The sequence below is a fragment of the Geospiza fortis genome, unplaced genomic scaffold (genome assembly GCF_000277835.1).
Source record: "Geospiza fortis unplaced genomic scaffold, GeoFor_1.0 scaffold662, whole genome shotgun sequence".
Lineage (NCBI taxonomy): Eukaryota > Metazoa > Chordata > Aves > Passeriformes > Thraupidae > Geospiza > Geospiza fortis.
Window position 1 is genome coordinate 1,212,330 of NW_005054450.1, and position 19,486 is coordinate 1,231,815.

Consider the following 19,486-nt stretch of genomic DNA (forward strand, 5'->3'; position numbering starts at 1 on the left):
GCGCCAGGCTCCGGCCCTGCGTCCCGGGCACTTTGCATGTGACTTTCCTTGCAGTTTTAACAGCATCCCTTGGAAGAATATTCTGAAAAATTGTAAGAACTTTTTTCATAGACTAGAAGACTCAGAGGGAGGGAGGTGGAGGGGAGAACTTCCCACTAGCTCATTTACCAAGTTTTTTTTGTGTGTGTGTGTGTGTCTTGAAGTATTTTTCTAATGCTGAAAATATTGTCTGGAACTTACCAAGTGCTACCTTCCTCCTGTGTTTTATGTAGACAATCAAAAGAGGAGTTTAGTTTCTAGCATTGAATGTTTCTTGTGACCTTTTTCTTAGCAATAAGGAAACTGACCATCTGTTTATAAATGGATCTGGTTCTTCAGAACAATATTTTCCACTCTTAACTCAATTTTTAATAGTAATAATAATCTATAAACCAAAAGTTGTTGGCTTTTTTATAAAGAAATTAGGAAGAGATATTGGGTCGCGCTCCCTGAGTAGATGTCTCTTCTCCTTCTGCTTAAGTTCATAAATATTGGTATGAAATTGCTGTGACAGTTAAACCAGCCTGAATGGAATTTTATGTCAGAATATATATATAATGCTGAAGCAATTATTTGGAAACAAGCTTTTTCTAATTCCCATTGTATCTCTAAATATAATAGGTTTTAATTATTATACTGAGACTGTGGAAAGGAACTAGGATTTTTCAACACTCTGGTGCACTCAAAAAGCTAATTCTTTTATGTTTTCAGCTTTCTCAGGCATGAGTCTGGGAGATGTTCTTGAAATAGTTATTCTTAGGAAGATTTATAAATCACTACTTTTGGCTGAATTCTCCTGTGAGATGGGAGAATTGAACTGTTTCATCTTAATGTGATACCTCATGTTAGTGCCTCTGGTCTTGGATTAAACTAGAATTCAAGACTCATTTAATAAAGGAGAAGGTTGCTTTGAGGAGAAAATAAGATCAGTTTTCCTTCTCCCCACACTCAAAATGCGAGTTAAAATCTTTCATTTGTATTTTGCTCTGAAGGGGTTTGCACTTGCAGGTGATTCGCCATAACACAAAGGCTCGCTATTCCTGCTTCAGATTGTTCCAAGCAAATTACTGAAAAACTAGTGATTGAGGAATAGGCTTTGAGGTTTTGTTGCAATTGGAGAGTCCCAACCTGAATGATGCTGGGTTATTTTCTGAGTTTCCAAAAGTGCAAGACAAAGTTGCTCTTTGGAAAATCCGTGGCCTTAACTGTAAGCCAATAGAAATATTTGGGGACTTATTTTGCTTTTAAATTTAACTTGAATAAAATTTTAAAAACAAAATTGGACGCTCTACCACATTTGGTAAGGTAGGTCCGCTTTGCAGTGTATTTGTGCTGTTTTGCACAAGTATCCTGAATTTACTTGAGGTTGCTTATTTTTTTATAAAATATAAGCCCTACTGGTAATTGTTACTTGTGTGTGGCTCAGCATAGCTGTAGGTGAGTGGCAAGTGTCTTAAGCTTATTTTCCGTATTTTTTGTCCTATCCTACTTCTCCCCTGCCTCAGCTGGGCGTGTTGTAGGTGCTGTTGCAACACACGTGCTATTTACATATCAAGTAATCAAGTGTCAGCTCTTAATTCTCAGCACATGTATCACTGATGGGATGGTGGCCTCTGCTGAAGGAGATACAAAGTCAGTCCTCCAACTCCTAAAAGAACAAACTGGGAGTTTTCCTTTATGGCAGGTTTAGTTCTGTGTCCAGATCTGGCTTTGTAACTTGCATTTGTCTCATGCTTTGGCCTACTTGAACAAAGGAAATAAAGCATTGCTTCCAAAAATGCCTTGATTCTTAAAGAACAGAAGGCTTGTAGATGAGCAATACTTGCTTTGAGCTTGAGTCCAAATTGCAAAATGAGGTTTGGGCTGCAAGTAATGTTTTGCTGTTGTTTTTAATTTAGAATCCTGTTTTAGTAGTGCATTGCACTTTGGTTTTGTGCATGTCAAGCATAATGAGTTCTTATATATCCTCAAAAAGGCTTGGACTCTGTTGAACATGCATGCTTGGGAAAAGGCTCTCAGTGCCCTAGGAATACGTGAGGCAGACATAGCAGCCTGCACGGGGGGGTGGTGGCAGGAGACCAGAGCAATCCCATCTCCTGTCCGTGTTCTGGAGGATTGTGCTGCCTCTATGGAGTCACCACGGGATTGAGCACAGAGTCCTTCTGAGTCCATGGAACTGCGTGTACTGACACGAGGCTAAAACTCCTGCTGCTTGATCCTTAATGCTGAACACTAAAATGTTTGTGCCAACTTACTTCACTTAAAACTCAGAAAAGAACTCTGTGAATGCCTGGGTGGTGCTGGTGAGCAGTAGGTTGCCATCAGTCTGTCTTACCCCACTGTTTTAGTGCAGCACTGGAAGAACAGCCCTGCCTGTTCTGCTGTACGAGTTGACAAAGCAGAAAAAGGACAGTCAGTGTCAGAATGGAGCCCAGTCTGCTTCAAGGAAGCAGCTTTTTTCCTGGTTTTTAGGAGGATATTTAAGAATTTGATATGAATTGCAGTGCAGTGCTTCATCTGATAAGGGAAGCAGTGTGAGAACTGTGGATCTCCTTGCACTATTCAGAAATGCACACAACTCTCACTCCAAATCCTGTGTTAATGGAGTTAATGAACAGTGAGACAGCTGCTTCCATTGATGTCTGTGTGAAAAGGCTTTCAGGGTAATGGAAATGTGGCATCCATGGTGGAAGTGCTCTTTTACTAAGTTCAGTTGCCTTTGCCAAGTGCTGCTGTGCCTTGACAGCTGGCTTGGATCCACCTGTGCCTTGGGGATGGCTTCTCCAGGACTCCCTGGGACGCTGGACTTGGGAGTGGGATTAAATGCACATCACTAATGCTCCTCACTCAGATTGACTCCAACATCCTTCCTCAAGCAATCTGAATTTAGGGATCTGTCAAATTAGAGGATGCTGTTTTTATCAGTACATTCAGCATAGTTTCAGTATCTTCCTCACTGTGTCCTTTACATGTTGAAACTTGTTCTTTGTTGACATTTTTCTTGGATACTTCCCATTAAATCTCTTCAGGAGCTGCCACATGAGAAATCTATGCTGTGTAACTATTTGTACTGTAAAGAAAGCAGTGAGCTGCCTTTAAACTAAATGGGATTTTCAGATCTGTCTGTTCTTTTGGATTGTCTTAAGAGCAAGTATCTGCCTTGTGAAAAGCAGAACTGGTTTGTATTGTAACAAGTGCTCTTTCAATAAACTATGAAATACTCTTGTAAGTGTCAGACTTGTATCAGTGAAATGGAGATGAAACTTGACTGCAGGCTTGTCCTGCTTTTATTTATCTTGGGGTTGGGCTTGTTCCAGCAGAGTTATAAAGGTTTCTTTAATTGTTCCTCAGTCTGATTCTTGTAAGTTCATCCACTCTGGTGTTTCTGCTGTTATGTGGAAAGCAGCAAAGCAGGCTTGTGTCCATCTCAGACAGTTTATTTAAATTCAATATAAAGGAAAAGAAGAGCTTTTTGTAGCACAAGGAAATATAAACCATTCCCATCTTCAGTGCTGTCCCATTGTACCATCCTGTGTGCTGTCTATCTAAATTCTGGAAGAAAACACAGAGCTGGCTGTTCTCCCTTTGTTTGCTCATTGAAGGCAAAAGGAATGAACTTTTCTGTGCACCTCGAATCCAGGGGAGAATCACATGGCAGTACCTGGGCAGACATCACATCTCAGTTGTTGTGGTGGAGTGTTCTGCTTTAACTGCTCCAGTCTGGTCTTAAAAAAGCTTTGTCTACTTTGAGCGTATGGGGTGTGGGTTTGTTGGTTGGGTTGGGGTCTTTTTTGTTTCCCCCAACCCCCCATTCCCTCTCCAGCTTTTCAGTTTCTCCAAAAGAATCTGGAAAGATTCTACTAAAATGCTACTTGAAGAGCTTTCCATTTCTGCAATTTAGCTGCTCAAAATGACATTATCGACTTCAGACTACAGGAAAATAAAATATTTTGCCTTTCCTTGCAAGTGAGAGAAGCTTATTTGTGTCACTTTGCATCTCACCAGTTTTATCTCATTTTCAAATGTAACAGCATTATCTGCATGGAATGAGGGAAATAGATTAAAAAAAGTGCCTTTATATTAAAAAAAAATCAGGATTATGCTGGGCATTTCAGAAGAGTAGATAAGTCTGATACTTCATGAGAGGTTTCATGGAGTCTAGAATAGACTTTTGGTGAATCTAAGAATTTCAGGATGAATGTCAAAAGAAAGGATATGTATTTGGTTTGTTTGCAGTACTTACGCTGCTGGGCTGAGGTTACTTCCTGTGTAAGTAAGTAGCCAACTTAGGGTGAATGGAGCAGAAACAAATTAAGAAGGAGCATTTTAGCCAAATTAAATATTCAAGAAGAAATTAGACTCTATTTGGAAAGGAGATACACTTCCAGATTCTTTCAGGTTCATAAGCAATATTTTCCGAAAATAGCATTAACAAATGGTAGCTGTGCCCTTAGAAAGTGCATGATTTTGAATACCACAAATTCAATATCCCTGAGAGCAAAATTGAACTCCTTTGGCCTTCATATGATGGCTGCATTTTAATTTTCTAAAGCCTTCCTGGCTGAAGCTGACACCATCATATTGTGGATAAGTGATGCAGCTCTTTAGGTGGGATGCTTAAGTGCTATGGGAGGAAAATGTAAAGCTTTTATTCTGTAGCTCTTGGACTTAAGAACATACTATTACAAACTGGGCATTGGAGAAGAATTTTAGGATTTGGAACTGTGGAAGAGAGAAGATTGGAATACAAGATGAGTGCCTTCAAGAATTCTTAAGAACTCAACAACACCCTTAGTGAATTGTTGTTGTAACTCCTGTATAAAAATCTTGAGAAACCAGTTTAATTTGTGTAATAATATGCCAAAGGTTTATCTTAAAAAAATAAAATACCCTAGTGGGATAGGCTTTGAGACCAAGAGCACAGTGACAGAGTCTGTTCTAATTTGTATTTGTCTTGCCAGCAAATAATAAAAGGCTCATTAGGTTTAAGTAGCATTTGTTTCAAGGCACGATAAGGTCTGAACAGGAAGAAAATGCTGTTGTACCAGAAGCTATTGCTGAAGTGTTCCTCGTGGGGAAGCCACTGCACAGACTTCTCTGCCAGGGCCGTGGTGGTATTTTAACTTCTGATGTCTTAAATACACGTGAGAGAGTGGTTCTTGCATGCTGTGGGGAAAATCTAATTGAAAACAAAGTGCTTCCCCCACTAATATTTGAAATTAATTTTTTTTGTATAAAAAGGCAAATCAGTGGTGCTGTTAATCCTTCTGTTTGAGAAAATGAAGGTGAATAATCCTCCCCTTTCAAATTTATTTTTGCATTTTTCTCTATTTCTGCTTCTTTTCTACCTCTCTGAAAGCAGCAGCCAGCCTCCAAATAAAATCCCCTTCTTCCTGTCTTTAGCAAAAACCCCACAAAAGAACATCCTAAAGCTTTCCCTCTTCTGCACACTGTGTACATGTAAACGTGGTGATTTTAGAGACCAGCTCTTCTATCCTGTGCTGGCCTCTGTGTTCTGTTTGCAGGGGAGATTGCACAGTGCAGTGCTGGTGTGAGCTGTGAGCCCTCTGAAGTGTCTGTGTGGTGTGATCTGTGTCTGTCGCTCTGAGCTCTCGGTGTCTCTCAGCTTCCTCCTGCTCTTGTCTGTCCTCCTACACAGTGTCTCCTCTCTCCCCACAGGACTATGAGAGCAAACTGCAGGCCCTCCAGAAGCAGGTAGAGACACGGTCCTTGGCAGCTGAAACAACAGAGGAGGAGGAGGAGGAGGAGGAAGAAGGTGAGTTTGAAGCTAAAAATAATTTGGATATAACCAAGTCTAAAGGAACAGCTGCTGTATCATCTCTAGTGATAGAAAACTTGCTTTGGAAAGCTGCAAAACATTGCAAGTTCTTGATCTGTAATCCTCTCAGCATCAAGATTTCAAATACCCATTTATAGAATAACATTCCACATGAACTGTAAACATACATCTTCTAATACAACTGGTGCACAAACTAGATTAGTTTTACCCCAAGCTTTGATTTGGTGCTCCTGAAGGAATCTCTTCCTGGCACTAGCAGAGCTCAGATGTCTTAAAACAAAATAACACTGTTGCCTTTGTTTCCTTGTTTTGATCTTGAAGTTTCTCTTTTCCTCCTTGCTAGGAATTCTTAGAATGCTGTGACATGTCTGTGTAACCCCATTTCTGGACAGTAGATAATTTATTACTCTCATTATACTTGCTCTCATTCCACTCTTTCAGCATTTGGCTTTAATAGTTGCCAAATAACTTAAAATAATAGGAGCAGAAAAAAATTTGTTTCCTCTGTTCCAAATCTCATTTACATGATCATTAATCTCCACTGCTAATGTTGAGGAAGTTTGAGTCCAGTTTTTCCATGATGAATAATGAAAACGTAGAGTTTTGTTTTCTGCTCTTCCAGAAAATGTGTTGAGAGCTTGATGGCACAGTCAGCAGGAGTATTGGATACCGCATGTGATGGTTTTGAGAGGAAGCCACATTGTTTGATTTCTCTTTTTCTTTGCCCTTCCCAGTGCCCTGGACACGCCATGAGTACGAACTCGCCCAGTGGGCTTTCAGGAAGTGGAAATTCCACCAGTTCACTTCACTGAGGGACCAGCTCTGGGGAAATGCAGTATATCTGAAGGAAGCCAATGCAATCAGCGTAGAGTTAAAGAAAAAGGTAGGGACATGCAGAGCCAGTTTTTGAATTTTCTAAACCAACAGTTTTGATTGTATAATCCTGCTGTAAATGCTCTGAGTTTCTTGTAATTGTATGTCTCTTGCTTATTAATTTGGGCTGTAAAAGGGTTCAGAAAATTGTGAGTCCTTGATTTGGGCTTCTGTGTGAGTGAACGTGCCACGGCAGCATCTGGCTGCTGAGGACCAAAGTGCTGTGTCTGACATGCAGGTGCAGTTCCAGTTTGTCCTGCTCACGGACACCCTGTACTCCCCGCTGCCTCCGGAGCTCCTGCCCGCCGAGCCGGAGAAGGGCCGCGAGCGCCGGCCGTTCCCCCGCACCGTGGTGGCCGTGGAGGTGCAGGACCTGAAGAACGGAGCCACGCATTACTGGTCCTTGGAAAAACTCAAGTATGTCAGTAGTATGAGAGAACAAAATTCCCTGTGTCCAAGGAACTTCACTCAAAAATTTCTCCCCTCGCTGTTCCTTACCGGTTTCTGTTTTTTCTCTGTGTCCTCCCAAACTTTCTAGACGGTGTGGGACGTTCTAAATACCAGCTTTTCCGATTGTTTGAACAAGTGCACTTTTCTCCAACTTCTAACCTTAGCTTCACATCTAATTTTTGTAATTTGAGGTTAGACTTTATCTTTTGAATGTAATAAGACTCATCACAGCTCATCTCTATGCATTACTTTTTTCAGTCCTTCCACTGTAATAATTTCCTTGCCACCTGCTTTATATAACTTGAAAGTATATGACATAATTTATGATAAAAATCTTAAATAAAGAAGATTTTATTTCTATGGAAGCTACACAAATTCTGTCACAAATTCTGACTGCAATCTAAATTATTTCATCACATGTAAATGACATTTTTTCCCCCATTATCTAAATATTGACTGAAGGACTTTTTTCCTACTAATAACTGCTAGACAAAGGATCTTGCAGTGTGAAACACTTGTTTCCTTCAAGAAAAGAAATGGATAATTAGAGTCTATAATGGAATTGGTTCACTTTTGAATCAAAATGCCAACATTTCTGGAGTGGAATGCAAAGAACTGCCAAAGTTACTCAGTAACATGGTCTGATAAAAAAATTGAAGCAAAAAATATGCCAGAATTAGATGTGAAAGAGGAATATTTAGAAGTGTATTGAAATCCAAGATTTATGTAAGCTTCTACAGTGACCTTGCCTTGTGCTTAGAGGGCTTAGCTGACAATGAGACTCTCTAACATTTATGGGAATTAGCGAAGCACCACACTTAGGGCATGGTCTCCTCTGTTCTTAGGTGTAACTTGGTACAGGTGAAACCAGTGAGGTGAACACTTCACTTGGTGTTCTCTGCCTGCTTAACCCTCTCTCTGAGCTCTTTGCTGCTGCTGTCTCTGCAGGCAGAGGCTGGAGCTGATGCGGGAGATGTACGACCGGGCGGGGGAAGTGGCCTCCGGCAGCCAGGAGGAGCCCGAGGGCTCCATGACGGGCAGCGACCCCTTCTACGACCGCTTCCACTGGTTCAAGCTCGTGGGCAGGTACGGACAGCGCCTCACTGCTGCTGCACTGCCAGCTTGAATTAACCGTGTGGCCTCTGGGCCAGCTGGGTCTTGTCTTTCAGGGATTTGGAATAGACTTTAAATACAGTTAAGAGTAGAAAATGCTCTTTAGAATGTTGCCGGTTCAGGTATCTAGTAGTAGAATGTGCTTTGAGTGAGCATTTAGTAAGTTACAAATTTATTTTAAAATAATATAACCGGCTAAGTTCCATCTAAAGTCACTGGAGCAGAGCTGTAAGAATACGAAGAACACTGGAAAAGTGATCCAGAGTGTCTCATATGTGTGATTCAAATAGTTTGCTCATACCATAGGGAAGTGTCTGATGGGATTCTTTAATATTTCCTGCTGTCGGCCGCACCTTTACAATATTTTTATTTGCAGAACTGCTGTGTTGGAAATAAGAAATGTAGCTCTGTTACATGGATGTCCTCTCAAGTTCTATATGCTCAGCCATGTTTCTATTCCTTTTTCATTTGCTTCCTGCTCCGTTCAAGGACACTCTTTTCCCTGACTTTGTTGGCAGCCCCCTCCCTCCCGTTTCGTTGCAGTCCAGGTGGTTTGAAGCCGTTGCTCGTTGTTGAGGGGTCTGTGTGCTGATGGCAGCAAAGCGCTGTTGCTGAGGTTCTGTGTGCTGACCCTGTTAATCGGTGTCCGTTCGCTGATGTGCAGCTCCCCCATATTCCATGGCTGCGTCAACGAGCGCCTGGCCGATCGCACGCCCTCCCCCACTTTCTCCACGGCCGACTCCGACATCACTGAGCTGGCAGATGAGCAGCAGGATGAGATGGAGGACTTTGATGATGAGGCCTTTGTGGATGACACTGGCTCCGACGTTGGGACTGAGGAGGGATCAGACCTCTTCAATGATGGGCGCGACCCGTTTTACGACCGATCCCCTTGGTTCATTTTAGTGGGAAGGTTGGTGAGGTTACTCTGAGAATGGCCAAAAGGGACCAGCTCTTGCTGCAGACTGCAATGGCTTTGCCTTGTGCTACACAGATGGTCAGTCTGGCCAAAATATCCATGTCCATAAATTGGAATTGCCAGAGAATGAGTGTAGTTCAACATTAAGTTTTAAATTCCTGTGTCTGGAATGAAGACCTAAGTAGTAATTGAGAAAATAACCCTTAGATGCGACAGTGTGAGTAAATCTAGGTGACTGTTGCAGCTTGGAATGAATGGGGGTTTGTATACAGAATTTAAACCTTTATAGAATTCCCTATTTAGCCGTTGCAGGGTCACTGAGACAGAATTGTAGCATGTTATTTTCTTCCATGGAAGAGAATCTGGCTATGGTGGGAAGTCTTTCAGTCCAAACCCAGAAATCTGTTGTTTTTGAAAACATCCACTGCATGCAAAAAGATGGCATGTGGAGAAAGAAGAATGGTCCTTTCTTGATGAGAAAAAGAGTGTTCTCTGAGATGATTTGGCTTCTCAGGTTTAACATCCACTGCATACAAAAAGATAGCATGTGGAGAAAGAATAATGGTCCTTTCTTGATGAGAAAAAGTGTGTTCTCTGAGATGATTTGGCTTCTCAGATTATGGTTGACTCTCTGTAGCCAGTATTACACGGTGGAAGGTCATCAACATTGAAATTCACTCTGTTTATCAGCACTTTCCCCAGGCACTATGCTTGAATTCCTGAAACAGGTTTCCTTGGTGTATTTTAGAATATTATTGAGCTTTTGAGAACAGAAAGAATTATGGCATTACCAGACCTCAGTCTGTGATGTAGACCCTTAAGGGACAGCAAGTTACATTAAAGAAATGTAGTTCTTCACACTGTTTTTTCAGTAATAGTCTCACTAGCACGTTTCTCATTACAAGAAACAGAAACATTTTATTTAGTGGCTTGGCTCCTCTCTCTGCTGCTTCCCTCTCCCCTGATGATGCTTCTGTGCTTCCTTGCTTACCCTGTAAGCCAACATCCTCATTAAGGTGCTTGCCACAGGCATGGTACAAAAAGGGCTCCATGGCCAGCAGAAGGAAGGAACAAAGAAATAGGGACCAGAGCTTGGCCAGTTCACTGTAGTGTGTCTAACCTCAGGCATTGTCAGTAGTGAAACTTGGAACTTCCTTGATCCTGGTTTTTAAACAAAAAATACTTAAGTTGCAAGAAACTGTGTTAGTCCTCTGTGGTCTGTGAATCTGTGCCCTTACATGCAATGCTTGGTACCACGTTTTACAAACTCTGATTATCTGGTTCAGGTGGGAAGCAGTTTGGGAAAGCCGTCTGTGCTGCTCTGGGCTGGCTGTCAGCTCCTTTGAGCCCAGGGTGCCCCGTGTGCCCCTGGAGCCTGGGAAAGAGCTGAGCTGTTCCTGCTCACTCAGAGGGCTCAGGAAGCACAGCACGAGCTGAGCAGATGCAGTGTGTAAAGCAAACACTTGTGCTTCCTGGCAGGCACACAGATCCGAGTCCCTGCTTTGTGGAGAGCTCTGAGCTGTGGAGCTGCAGCACTCTGGGCACCAGCCTGCATGGTGTGGGCTGCACGTACAGAGCTGTGAATGTGTCGAGGGATCAAACTTAGTTCCTATTATGAGGCTAGAGAGTGACTTTTCCTCAGTTTTTGGTTTCTGTTGTTTCTATTCCTGTTGTTCTGTTGTACCCATTCTGTCGGCAGAGGCTGTTAGACTGTCCAGCACCACTGAGTAGGAGCTATTGTGAGCCCTCTGTGTCCTCCAGTGTGAGAATTCTGCTTTTGAACAGTGGCTTACAAGCACCAGGGGTGTCCATCTACATAGGTATTGTCTTGAGCACAAGGCAGTGTTCAGTTTGTATCAAAACCAGAATTCCTTATCACTTCCAAGTGTGTACTGGTTGATATGTTATAGAATGTGAAGGACAAATAAAACAATTTTTAGTGTTTTTGGGAGGTTGTCAGCAATAACAAGTGCAGGTCATGAAGGAGAGGAGGAGGAGAAATGGAGCATGTAGTTATCTAACTCCCTGGCCATCACAGTTACTTTCTTTTCTCTCTCTGTGCTATGACTGTCTTTTATTTGTAACTCTTAAAGAAAACAAAAAAGAGCTGGTCCCTTTAGCCATTTCTCCTGGCATGCTGGGTTTCTTCAAGATTGACTCTATTTAATGGTGTGACATATCAAGCATTTGCTTTTTTTTTAAGGGAGGTGGGAGAGGACTATGGGATATTTTATTTAAATCCTAATGTGTTTCTTTTAAAAATATCTGCCATGATTTTGAGTTCTGTTAGTTTGGTTTTGTTTTTTTTTAAAAATTGTGTTTGTTAAATTTAATTTCTAGTTTTGTTGTGAGTATGCCATTTTACCTCACCAATCTTTCTGCTAATCCAGCCCCCCTCTTTCAGTCTGCTGGCCTAAGTGCAGGGGGACACTTAGGGGCTCTTTGGGGAGTGGGAGTCCTCACGGATGTGGGAAGAGGAGGAGGAAAACCTTAAGATATCATCCACTCCTAACTTGGCACTGCTTTATAAGTGCTTACCTCACTTTGAAGCAGACTGAAAAGGAATTAAATCCTAATCTTAGTGAAGTGTTATGTTGCAGTTGGTTTTTGTTGTTGTTGTATGGTTTTCTTCATTTTTTGTTTTGCTACTTTGTAGCCATATTAATCATCCTCTTCTCTATTGCATTTTGTCACCACTTTTTTTTAGTAGCATTATTTTTGTGTCTTTGGTTCATGACTGACACCTGTTTGACTTCCTTGTCATTTCAAAAAGAGTTCATTCATCCTTGGAAGGGGCATGTGAACCCAAGGAGCAACACTTCCCTTTTGTCATGCAGGACTTTTCGTAGGAATGTTAAACAATAACAGTTATAAATTACAGGAATTAGTTATTCATAATACTAAAGACTAATAAAAAGAACTGTAAGGATGGAGTTAGTAAAACAGGTTACTGTTGATTAATTTAATGTGCAAAAATTCATTAAAATTGCATAATTAGTCACTTTAAATTTACTAACTGGTAAAAGTATTGGTTAAAGTTCTGTGTGTCTCAGTATTCTTCTGACCTCTGAAACAGCTCATTTAATAAGTAAAACCTTCCCTATTTTCCCCTTGTTGAGAGCTGTTCTTTAGCTGACTTGTTGAGCATATCAACATTTAATGTCTTGCTCAAGCTAATCCCACTGAAGTGTGATGCTTTAAACACTACTGCAATTCATTGCAGGAACATAAAATAACTTAGTAACTTTAGTCTGACTTTTAATTAAAATCTGTACAATTAAATTGGTTACCTTACTGCTCCAAAACAGACCCTGCTTGTATATAACTTAAAAGTTAGTGCAGGGCAGGATCATCCCCTATGGGGCCTAAATGCTGTTTTTCCTTTTGGAAACTGTAATTTCCAAGTGGTTGCTCTAGAATAGTGCTGTCATGTCTTATTTGTTATGTTCTGTTTTTTCAAAGAAATGAATCAAATGCTCCTAAAGAGATTTACCTGTGAAGACTTTCAGTCTTCCACTATCTGTGCAATCAGTGAATCTTCCAAGAAACCTAAGTGATGACTTATGGTTTATTGTGGGTTTCTGATTGTTCTGCACACAGTGTTATCAAAGGAATATAGAAGAGAGAAAACATTCAGTCAGTCTGTTTTTAAAAGAGTGGGTTTATATGTTCAGTAAAAAATGGAGACTGTGTGAGCACAGTAGATCAATTCCTTTTAAATTTATCATTTCCAACTACCTCATTCTTTATCATCAGTAGTTCCCTGATGGATTCTGTCAGCTTGCTAACAGCTCCATTCACAACTTCAGTGCATTTCTGGTTACCTTCCATACAGCCATCCTCTCTCCCTGTGTCTGTAACTCATTCCTGTGAGCCCTGGGTCCCTCTGAGCTCTGACTGAGAGCCTTTGGTGGCTGCACTGGGCTTGGCCAGAGCTCTGTGTGGGCAGGGTGGACCCAGGACCTCCTGTGTGGGCAGGATGGACCCGGGACCTCCTGCAGGTCTGGGAGATGCAGTGTCTGAGATCTGACTGTTCCAGAGCCGAGCAAAGCTGCAGTGGGGTTTGGCACACCGTTCCTAATGCTGGCTGTGTTTCTCTCCTCCTGTTTCCAGAGCCTTCGTGTACCTGAGCAACCTGCTGTACCCAGTGCCCCTGATCCACAGGGTGGCCGTGGTCAGCGAGAAGGGCGAAGTGCGGGGCTTCCTGCGCGTGGCTGTGCAGGCCATAGCAGGTGAGGCACTGCTGCCTTCAGGAACCAGGCTAGCAAACCAAACCATTCTCCTGATACTCAAACCTGAATAGCCTTCATGTTGCAAAGGACATTTGCTCTCTGTTGGTATTGAAATTATTTCATTTGTTGTTTCACTGTATGGGCTGAGCATGAATAAGTCTTGAAATAATGTTACTGAACAAAAGATTTTAAAATTATGATGATGTTGTCCACTGAATTTTATAACCGGCAACAAATGCAACACTGCTTTTTAGGACAGTGGAAGATTTAACTACTGTCAGTACGTCAGAAAACTAAAACTAAAGGAAAGCTTTTTCCTTCTGGCACCCAGTATAAACAGTGCAGAAGGGTACCTGGTTTGATAGTTTTGATGACCTGCATTAAAGTTAAATGTACCAAGTTTTAGCTGTGCTCAAACTATCCCTTTAAATAATGCTCAGAAATGTGCTCCTCTGGGGCCTGGGGAGAGCACGTGACGAAGTTCCTGAACTGATGGTTTTCAGCATGGTGGGAACAGAAATCAGCAGCACTTTCCCCCTTCATTGCCTCCCTAAAAACGTGGAGACTAGGAGCTGCTTTAACACAGTGTTTAATCACCAGGAATTCTTTTCAGAAGAGAGGAGTAGATATCCGGGGTGGTAACGGCCTCACCAGCGCTGAGCTGCCATTGTGTGTGTGCCAGAGTTCACTGCAGGTCACTGCTCAGTCCCTGATGTTTCAGCATGCTCAGTGTGAGGTGGGCTGCTTGGCAGGGCCGTGCCTTAGCCATGCTGGTGGGAGCACAGATCCTTCCCATAATTTGCCCTTTCCAGCAGTGGCCAAATGCCAACAGTTCTTGCTTCTTTAGGTAGGGTAACCCTGGAAGCCTCACTCTCCATGGGAGCGTATAATGAAGCTCAGACTCTGAAGATGTGTAAGAATCACCCTGGCAGGGATTAAAACAAGTGAATTAAAATCTGGTTTAATGCGTACAAAAGTCTAGTTTGGTTTGGTCTCCTTAGCATTGACTGAATATTTCCAGATAAATATTAATCTATGTTCTTTTTTCCCTGTGTTTTTTTAGCTGATGAAGAAGCCCCAGATTATGGATCTGGTATTCGACAATCTGGCACAGCTAAAATTTCATTTGACAATGAGTATTTTGATAAGGTAAGAATTCTTAAAATTGATTTAGGTATCTTTGAGTGTAGTAGCTTGTGCTTCTAAATAAAGAACACGTGTTGTAGGAAAAGAAGGGGATGGCAAACTCAGAAAGTGCAGAGGTCTGTTACAAGCCACTGTTATATTTCATTTTCAGAGTGACTTTTCTTCAGTTGCGATGACTCGGTCTGGACTGTCACTGGAGGAGTTAAGGATTGTGGAAGGGCAAGGACAGAATTCAGAGGTTACCACTCCTCCAGAGGAGATCAACAGAATGAATGAGCTGGGTAAGCAAGAAATACTTGGTATTTGGAGAACTTGTGGGAAATTTGTGACACTTTCAGTCAGTCATAGAAAGGAGTTCTGAGTGTCCTTCAAGAGTGTCATGGTTAGGGAGAGGTTGAACATGCGAGATCCTGGTTGAACATGAGAGATTCATTTGAAGAACAGTGCTGAAAAACTTCTCAGATATTTGGATCTTTTGGTTATCAGCAAATTATTTGGGTTTAAAAGGGAAAAAAATGTGATGGGACTAAACTGTCTCCTGAAGAACTATTTCAAGAAAAGAAAGGAGAAAAAAAATGAAAAAAAAAGTTATTTCATGTCGGATTTTTTTTTCTCCCTAAGATTTGAAGTCAGCCACTTTGGATGGAAAGATGACTATGGAAGGATTCACGGAGGAAATTGGTGATCACCTGAAGCTGGGCAGTGTGTTTACCTTCCGTGTGACAGTGCTTCAGGCCAGTGGCATCCTGCCCGAATATGCAGATATTTTCTGCCAGTTCAAGTAAGAATTTGTCTTCACTTGCATTAGGCAATTAATGGTATAGAGATATGATGAGATAATGATAGAGAGAGCAAAGAACAGTGGGCAGTGGAACTCTGAGAACTTTTCAGATGGGTGGAGGTGTTGTACAGCAGAGAAAAACACCTTGTCACTTACTGGAGTTCTTGGTCCTCACTTTCTCTTAAGCAGATGTCAAGGATTAAAGTTTTGCAGAAAGGAATTAGGAATCAAAGTGGACTCGTAAGTTACTAGTTTATAGATATCTTAAGGTTTTAAGCTTTTAATGTGAAAAATTCAATGCTAGATTGTACATACACCCTTTTGAATGAAAGCTGCATGACCCTGGAGGAAATCAGTACTCCTCAAGTGAAAGTGCTCTTAGGCTTGGGTTCTTAAGGAAGATAATAAAAAGGAGTAATAAAGACATAAAACAAGTACCACAATTGTGGTCCCACAAGACTGTGGTATGCCCAGCTTTAGGCCATCCCTCAACTGCTTCTAAAGTTCCAGCAAAATACATTTCTTTTAGGGTTTTAGGATTTCCTTTCAGGGTTGGATTCAGAGCACAGCAATCTTCATTAAACCATTCTGTGGTGGCTGATTTTTGGTTTATTTTTTTAAAAGCTTTTTACATCGACATGATGAAGCTTTCTCAACAGAACCTCTCAAAAACAATGGCCGAGGGACTCCCCTTGGGTTTTACCATGTTCAGAATGTAAGTAAAGCTTCCTGTGAGCAGTAACTTCCTCTGTCAGCACTGGGAGTTGTGTGTGTCCTTCAAGGCAGGCAGAATTATTAGGAATAGACAGTACTAGGAGTGATCAGGTGAATGATGTAATCCCCATCACAAAACAAAACACAGAATGATTCTTTGTGGCAAATTTAACTCTTCCTTCACCTCTACTTCCTGCCATTGAATTCTGTGTTTCCTTTCCAGGATGAAAACAGTCTAGAGTTCAGGAAATAAATATACATGTGAATAGCAGTGCTCATGATCTCAGATGAGCTGGATATATCTATTTTTATGAACTGTGTAATGCTTTGGTTACATACAGCCTCCTCTTCTTCTACTTGAAATGCCTGATACTGAGGCTTTAATTTTCTCCTTTCTTGGAGAGTAGAATTAATGCCTAAACCAGAAGAGAATGCAGTTGCTTTTACTGTGAGTGACACTAAGTGATATGAAAAATACAGACTTCTAAAAGAGATTTCCTTTTTTGAATGTCTCATTTTCTTTCCTTACTCTTGAAATAGATTGCTGTGGAAGTGACAGAATCATTTGTGGAGTACATCAAAACAAAGCCTATTGTCTTTGAAGTCTTTGGACATTATCAGCAGCATCCTCTCCACCTGCAAGGACAGGATCTCAACAGGTATTGGTCACTAGCCTGGCATAAAGGCACTTGGGGATCATGCTCAGGTTATGCAGTTTTTGTACTCCTGAAATTGTGCACCACAGCCTCAGAAGCAGAATCCCTGATGGAGGTGAAAGTGCTGGCAGAGGCCTGTTTACCCAATGTAGTGACTGATGGAATTGTTCTGCCCTGTCAAACATGGAAAGCTGTTCTGCCAGTGCACCCTAGAAACCCCCTGGTGATTGGAGCAGTGCACTGGGAATACTGGGAACTTCAGCAGTGTGAGCTCTGGGAAAATCTCAGCAGTGCTCCTGGGATTGGTTAAGCTAGAATAGAAAATGAGCATAGGTTAGTCTGAGAAGTGTGCTGAGCCCCCTTGTTTTCCTGACAGGGGACATTTACCTGTCTTGATAGAATTGTGAGGATATTTTTAGAGGCAATAATAGGTGTGTGTATACAAAGATGCATGTGTGTGCATTTGTGTATATTTCTTACGTTTAACTGCCTCTGTATTGATAACTCTTCATTTCTCTGTAGCCCTCCACAGCCTTCTCGAAGATTCTTCCCTCCCCCTATGCCACTGTCGAAGCCAGGTGAGAACAGCTCTCTAATTCTGTACATCACAGCTCTGCTGCTGCAAATGGAGGTTGTAGTGTGTTCCTGAGGTATGCAGGACACCGAGAAATGTAAATGGAGTGAGTGCTGCAGGGGGCACTGAATGCCTTTGCTGGTTCTCTGCCCTCTTTATGTTTTATTTTTATTTCTTCTCAACCTCCTCTGCAAGAAGTGCTGCTTAGTTCATTAGGGGGTAGAATTCCATTCCTGAGGTATTGAACATATTCCATGAGATCTGGCTGTGGCTCTTCCCCTGCTTACTGAGCACTTACTGACTGGAAATTTGCTTATTCATTAATTGCTTCATCTTTTTGCTCTCTCATGTTCTCGTTTGGTGAGTGAGTTTGTTGAAATGATTCTTGGTTTTCTTTGCTTAATTGGAATAATGCATGCTGAACTCTTTTGTGATTTTTTTTTTCCATTTCACCTTTAATTTCCTCCTTCTCCCTCGTTCTCTCACCTGCATATTTCTACCATCCTTTGTGTGTGTTGCATTCCCTCTGCAGACCATGAAAGGAAAATTGAGTTGATTAGGTACCTTATGTCTGGCTATGTAAACGTGCATGTGCTGAACACGCTGTCCGAGCATGCCAACGTGCTGGCCTCCTCTGCCGTGGCTGCTTTCCAGGATGGAGCTGACCAGCTGCCACCTTTTCTCTTTCTGCCTGTTCCCAGTTGTCAGAGTGAGCGGGCTCCTAAACGAGATGGTTAGTAGCCAAACTTGGTCTGTGATAGATGTAGAAGTAGTTCCAAAATGTGCTTCCAAATTCCTTTTTCCTTCATCATGTAGTAGTATTAGGAGTAGAAGCTGCCATGGTTGTGCTCATGGAAGGATGATGCTGTGCTTAAATTTAGGGCTCTTTTAGAGAGAACCATAGAGACAGTCTGTAGACTCCAGTGTGCTGGGTATCACAGGTTTTTTTGTGTCACTGCATCTGTTCCCTGAAACTTCCAGGACCTCTGATTTTTCAGTGTTCTGCATAGAGTTTTGTGATACTGGGATGAGAGATGCATATGAAAACACAGGCAGGTATAGAGGAAACATTCTGCTGTGTTCTGTATAGGTTTCCTTTTCACTCATCTTCCTTTCCTGCCACTAACAGTGCTGTTCCTCACTTCCATTTGTATTCTGTTTTATTTAACTCAAAAAAAAGTCATGCTGATTAATAATTGTACCAGAGCAAGTCTGTGAGAACACCTAGAATCAAGCTTTTATGTTTAGTCAGATGTGTCTTTCTGTTGTTTCTCTCTTCTGATGCTTTTGAATCGTTCTGCTTGGCAATAACCTGGAGTGACTTGTGTGTTTGATGTTCCTCTGGCTGGAATGAGTTCATGTGCAGCTGCATGAGATGATTGGGTGTAAGGGAGTTACTACCCTGAGTAATGTATGGGAAGGTAAATGATGAGCCTCAAGCTCGCTGCCTCCCAGGGTGGAGCTGTGCTGTGAATAACTGATTCCTGTAAAATCTGTCCCTCTGAGGCAGCTGCTATTTTACCCAGAAAAGAAAGAGATCTCAGAAGAGAGCACCTAGGCACCCCTGTAGGGACCTGTTTTATCTGGGGGCTGTTATGTCCTTCCAGTGCACAGGAAATTAAATCACAGTAGAAGCCGAAGGATACAGAGATGTAAAGGTGGGAGAACCTAAAGAATACCTGAGCAAGGGGGAATTGGGTCTTGAGAGGTAGAAGGGAGAATAATTATGTGGCTTAATAAAAGCAGTGAGGTTAGTATGTGAAAGGAGAAAAAAATGGGAGATCAGAGTTACAAAAATCCCAATCAGAGCATAAGGAATGAAGCTTTTAAAATGTTCCCATTTATAAAAATGTAATGAGTGAACAGATATGAAAAAGCATGTAATGGTAAGTAAAAGGTATGATGTGTGAGGGAGTATTAGGTTATTTCTAGAATTTAAGCTGTCTCATTTTTTTTAAACATGGTTTATCCCTACATTTGAATGAAAGGAATTAGAGAGGATCTGGCTGGTTATACTCGCTAATACCAAGAGATAAGGAGCCCAGAAAAATACTTAGGCAGGATTAGGGCTCTGGAATAAGTCTTGTTCTGCCTTTTTACATATACAATATCTTAACCAAGTGATGCAGGGGTCTGGCAGTTTGTAACATGAACAAGTGAAGACTGAAGTTTTAAGTTCTATTCTTTTC

At 41.6% G+C, this 19,486-nt stretch overlaps 1 protein-coding gene across 9 annotated transcripts in view; it reads left to right on the forward strand.

Moving 5' to 3' along the window:
• The window catches only part of KIF1B (kinesin family member 1B), a 72,288-nt gene that overhangs the window by 35,513 nt on the left and 17,289 nt on the right, over positions 1–19,486 (forward strand). For 7 of the 9 annotated variants that reach the window (XM_031062526.1, XM_031062529.1, XM_031062527.1 and 4 more), the window contains 12 exons: positions 5,719–5,815; positions 6,574–6,722; positions 6,951–7,129; positions 8,111–8,248; positions 8,940–9,188; positions 13,308–13,426; positions 14,490–14,575; positions 14,724–14,853; positions 15,194–15,353; positions 15,978–16,068; positions 16,608–16,726; positions 17,246–17,301. In XM_031062526.1, the coding sequence (XP_030918386.1) occupies positions 5,719–5,815; positions 6,574–6,722; positions 6,951–7,129; positions 8,111–8,248; positions 8,940–9,188; positions 13,308–13,426; positions 14,490–14,575; positions 14,724–14,853; positions 15,194–15,353; positions 15,978–16,068; positions 16,608–16,726; positions 17,246–17,301 (1,573 nt within the window). The remainder of the gene's footprint in view (positions 1–5,718; positions 5,816–6,573; positions 6,723–6,950; positions 7,130–8,110; positions 8,249–8,939; positions 9,189–13,307; positions 13,427–14,489; positions 14,576–14,723; positions 14,854–15,193; positions 15,354–15,977; positions 16,069–16,607; positions 16,727–17,245; positions 17,302–19,486) is intronic. The other 2 variants (XM_031062532.1, XM_031062533.1) reach the window with 1 other exon arrangement.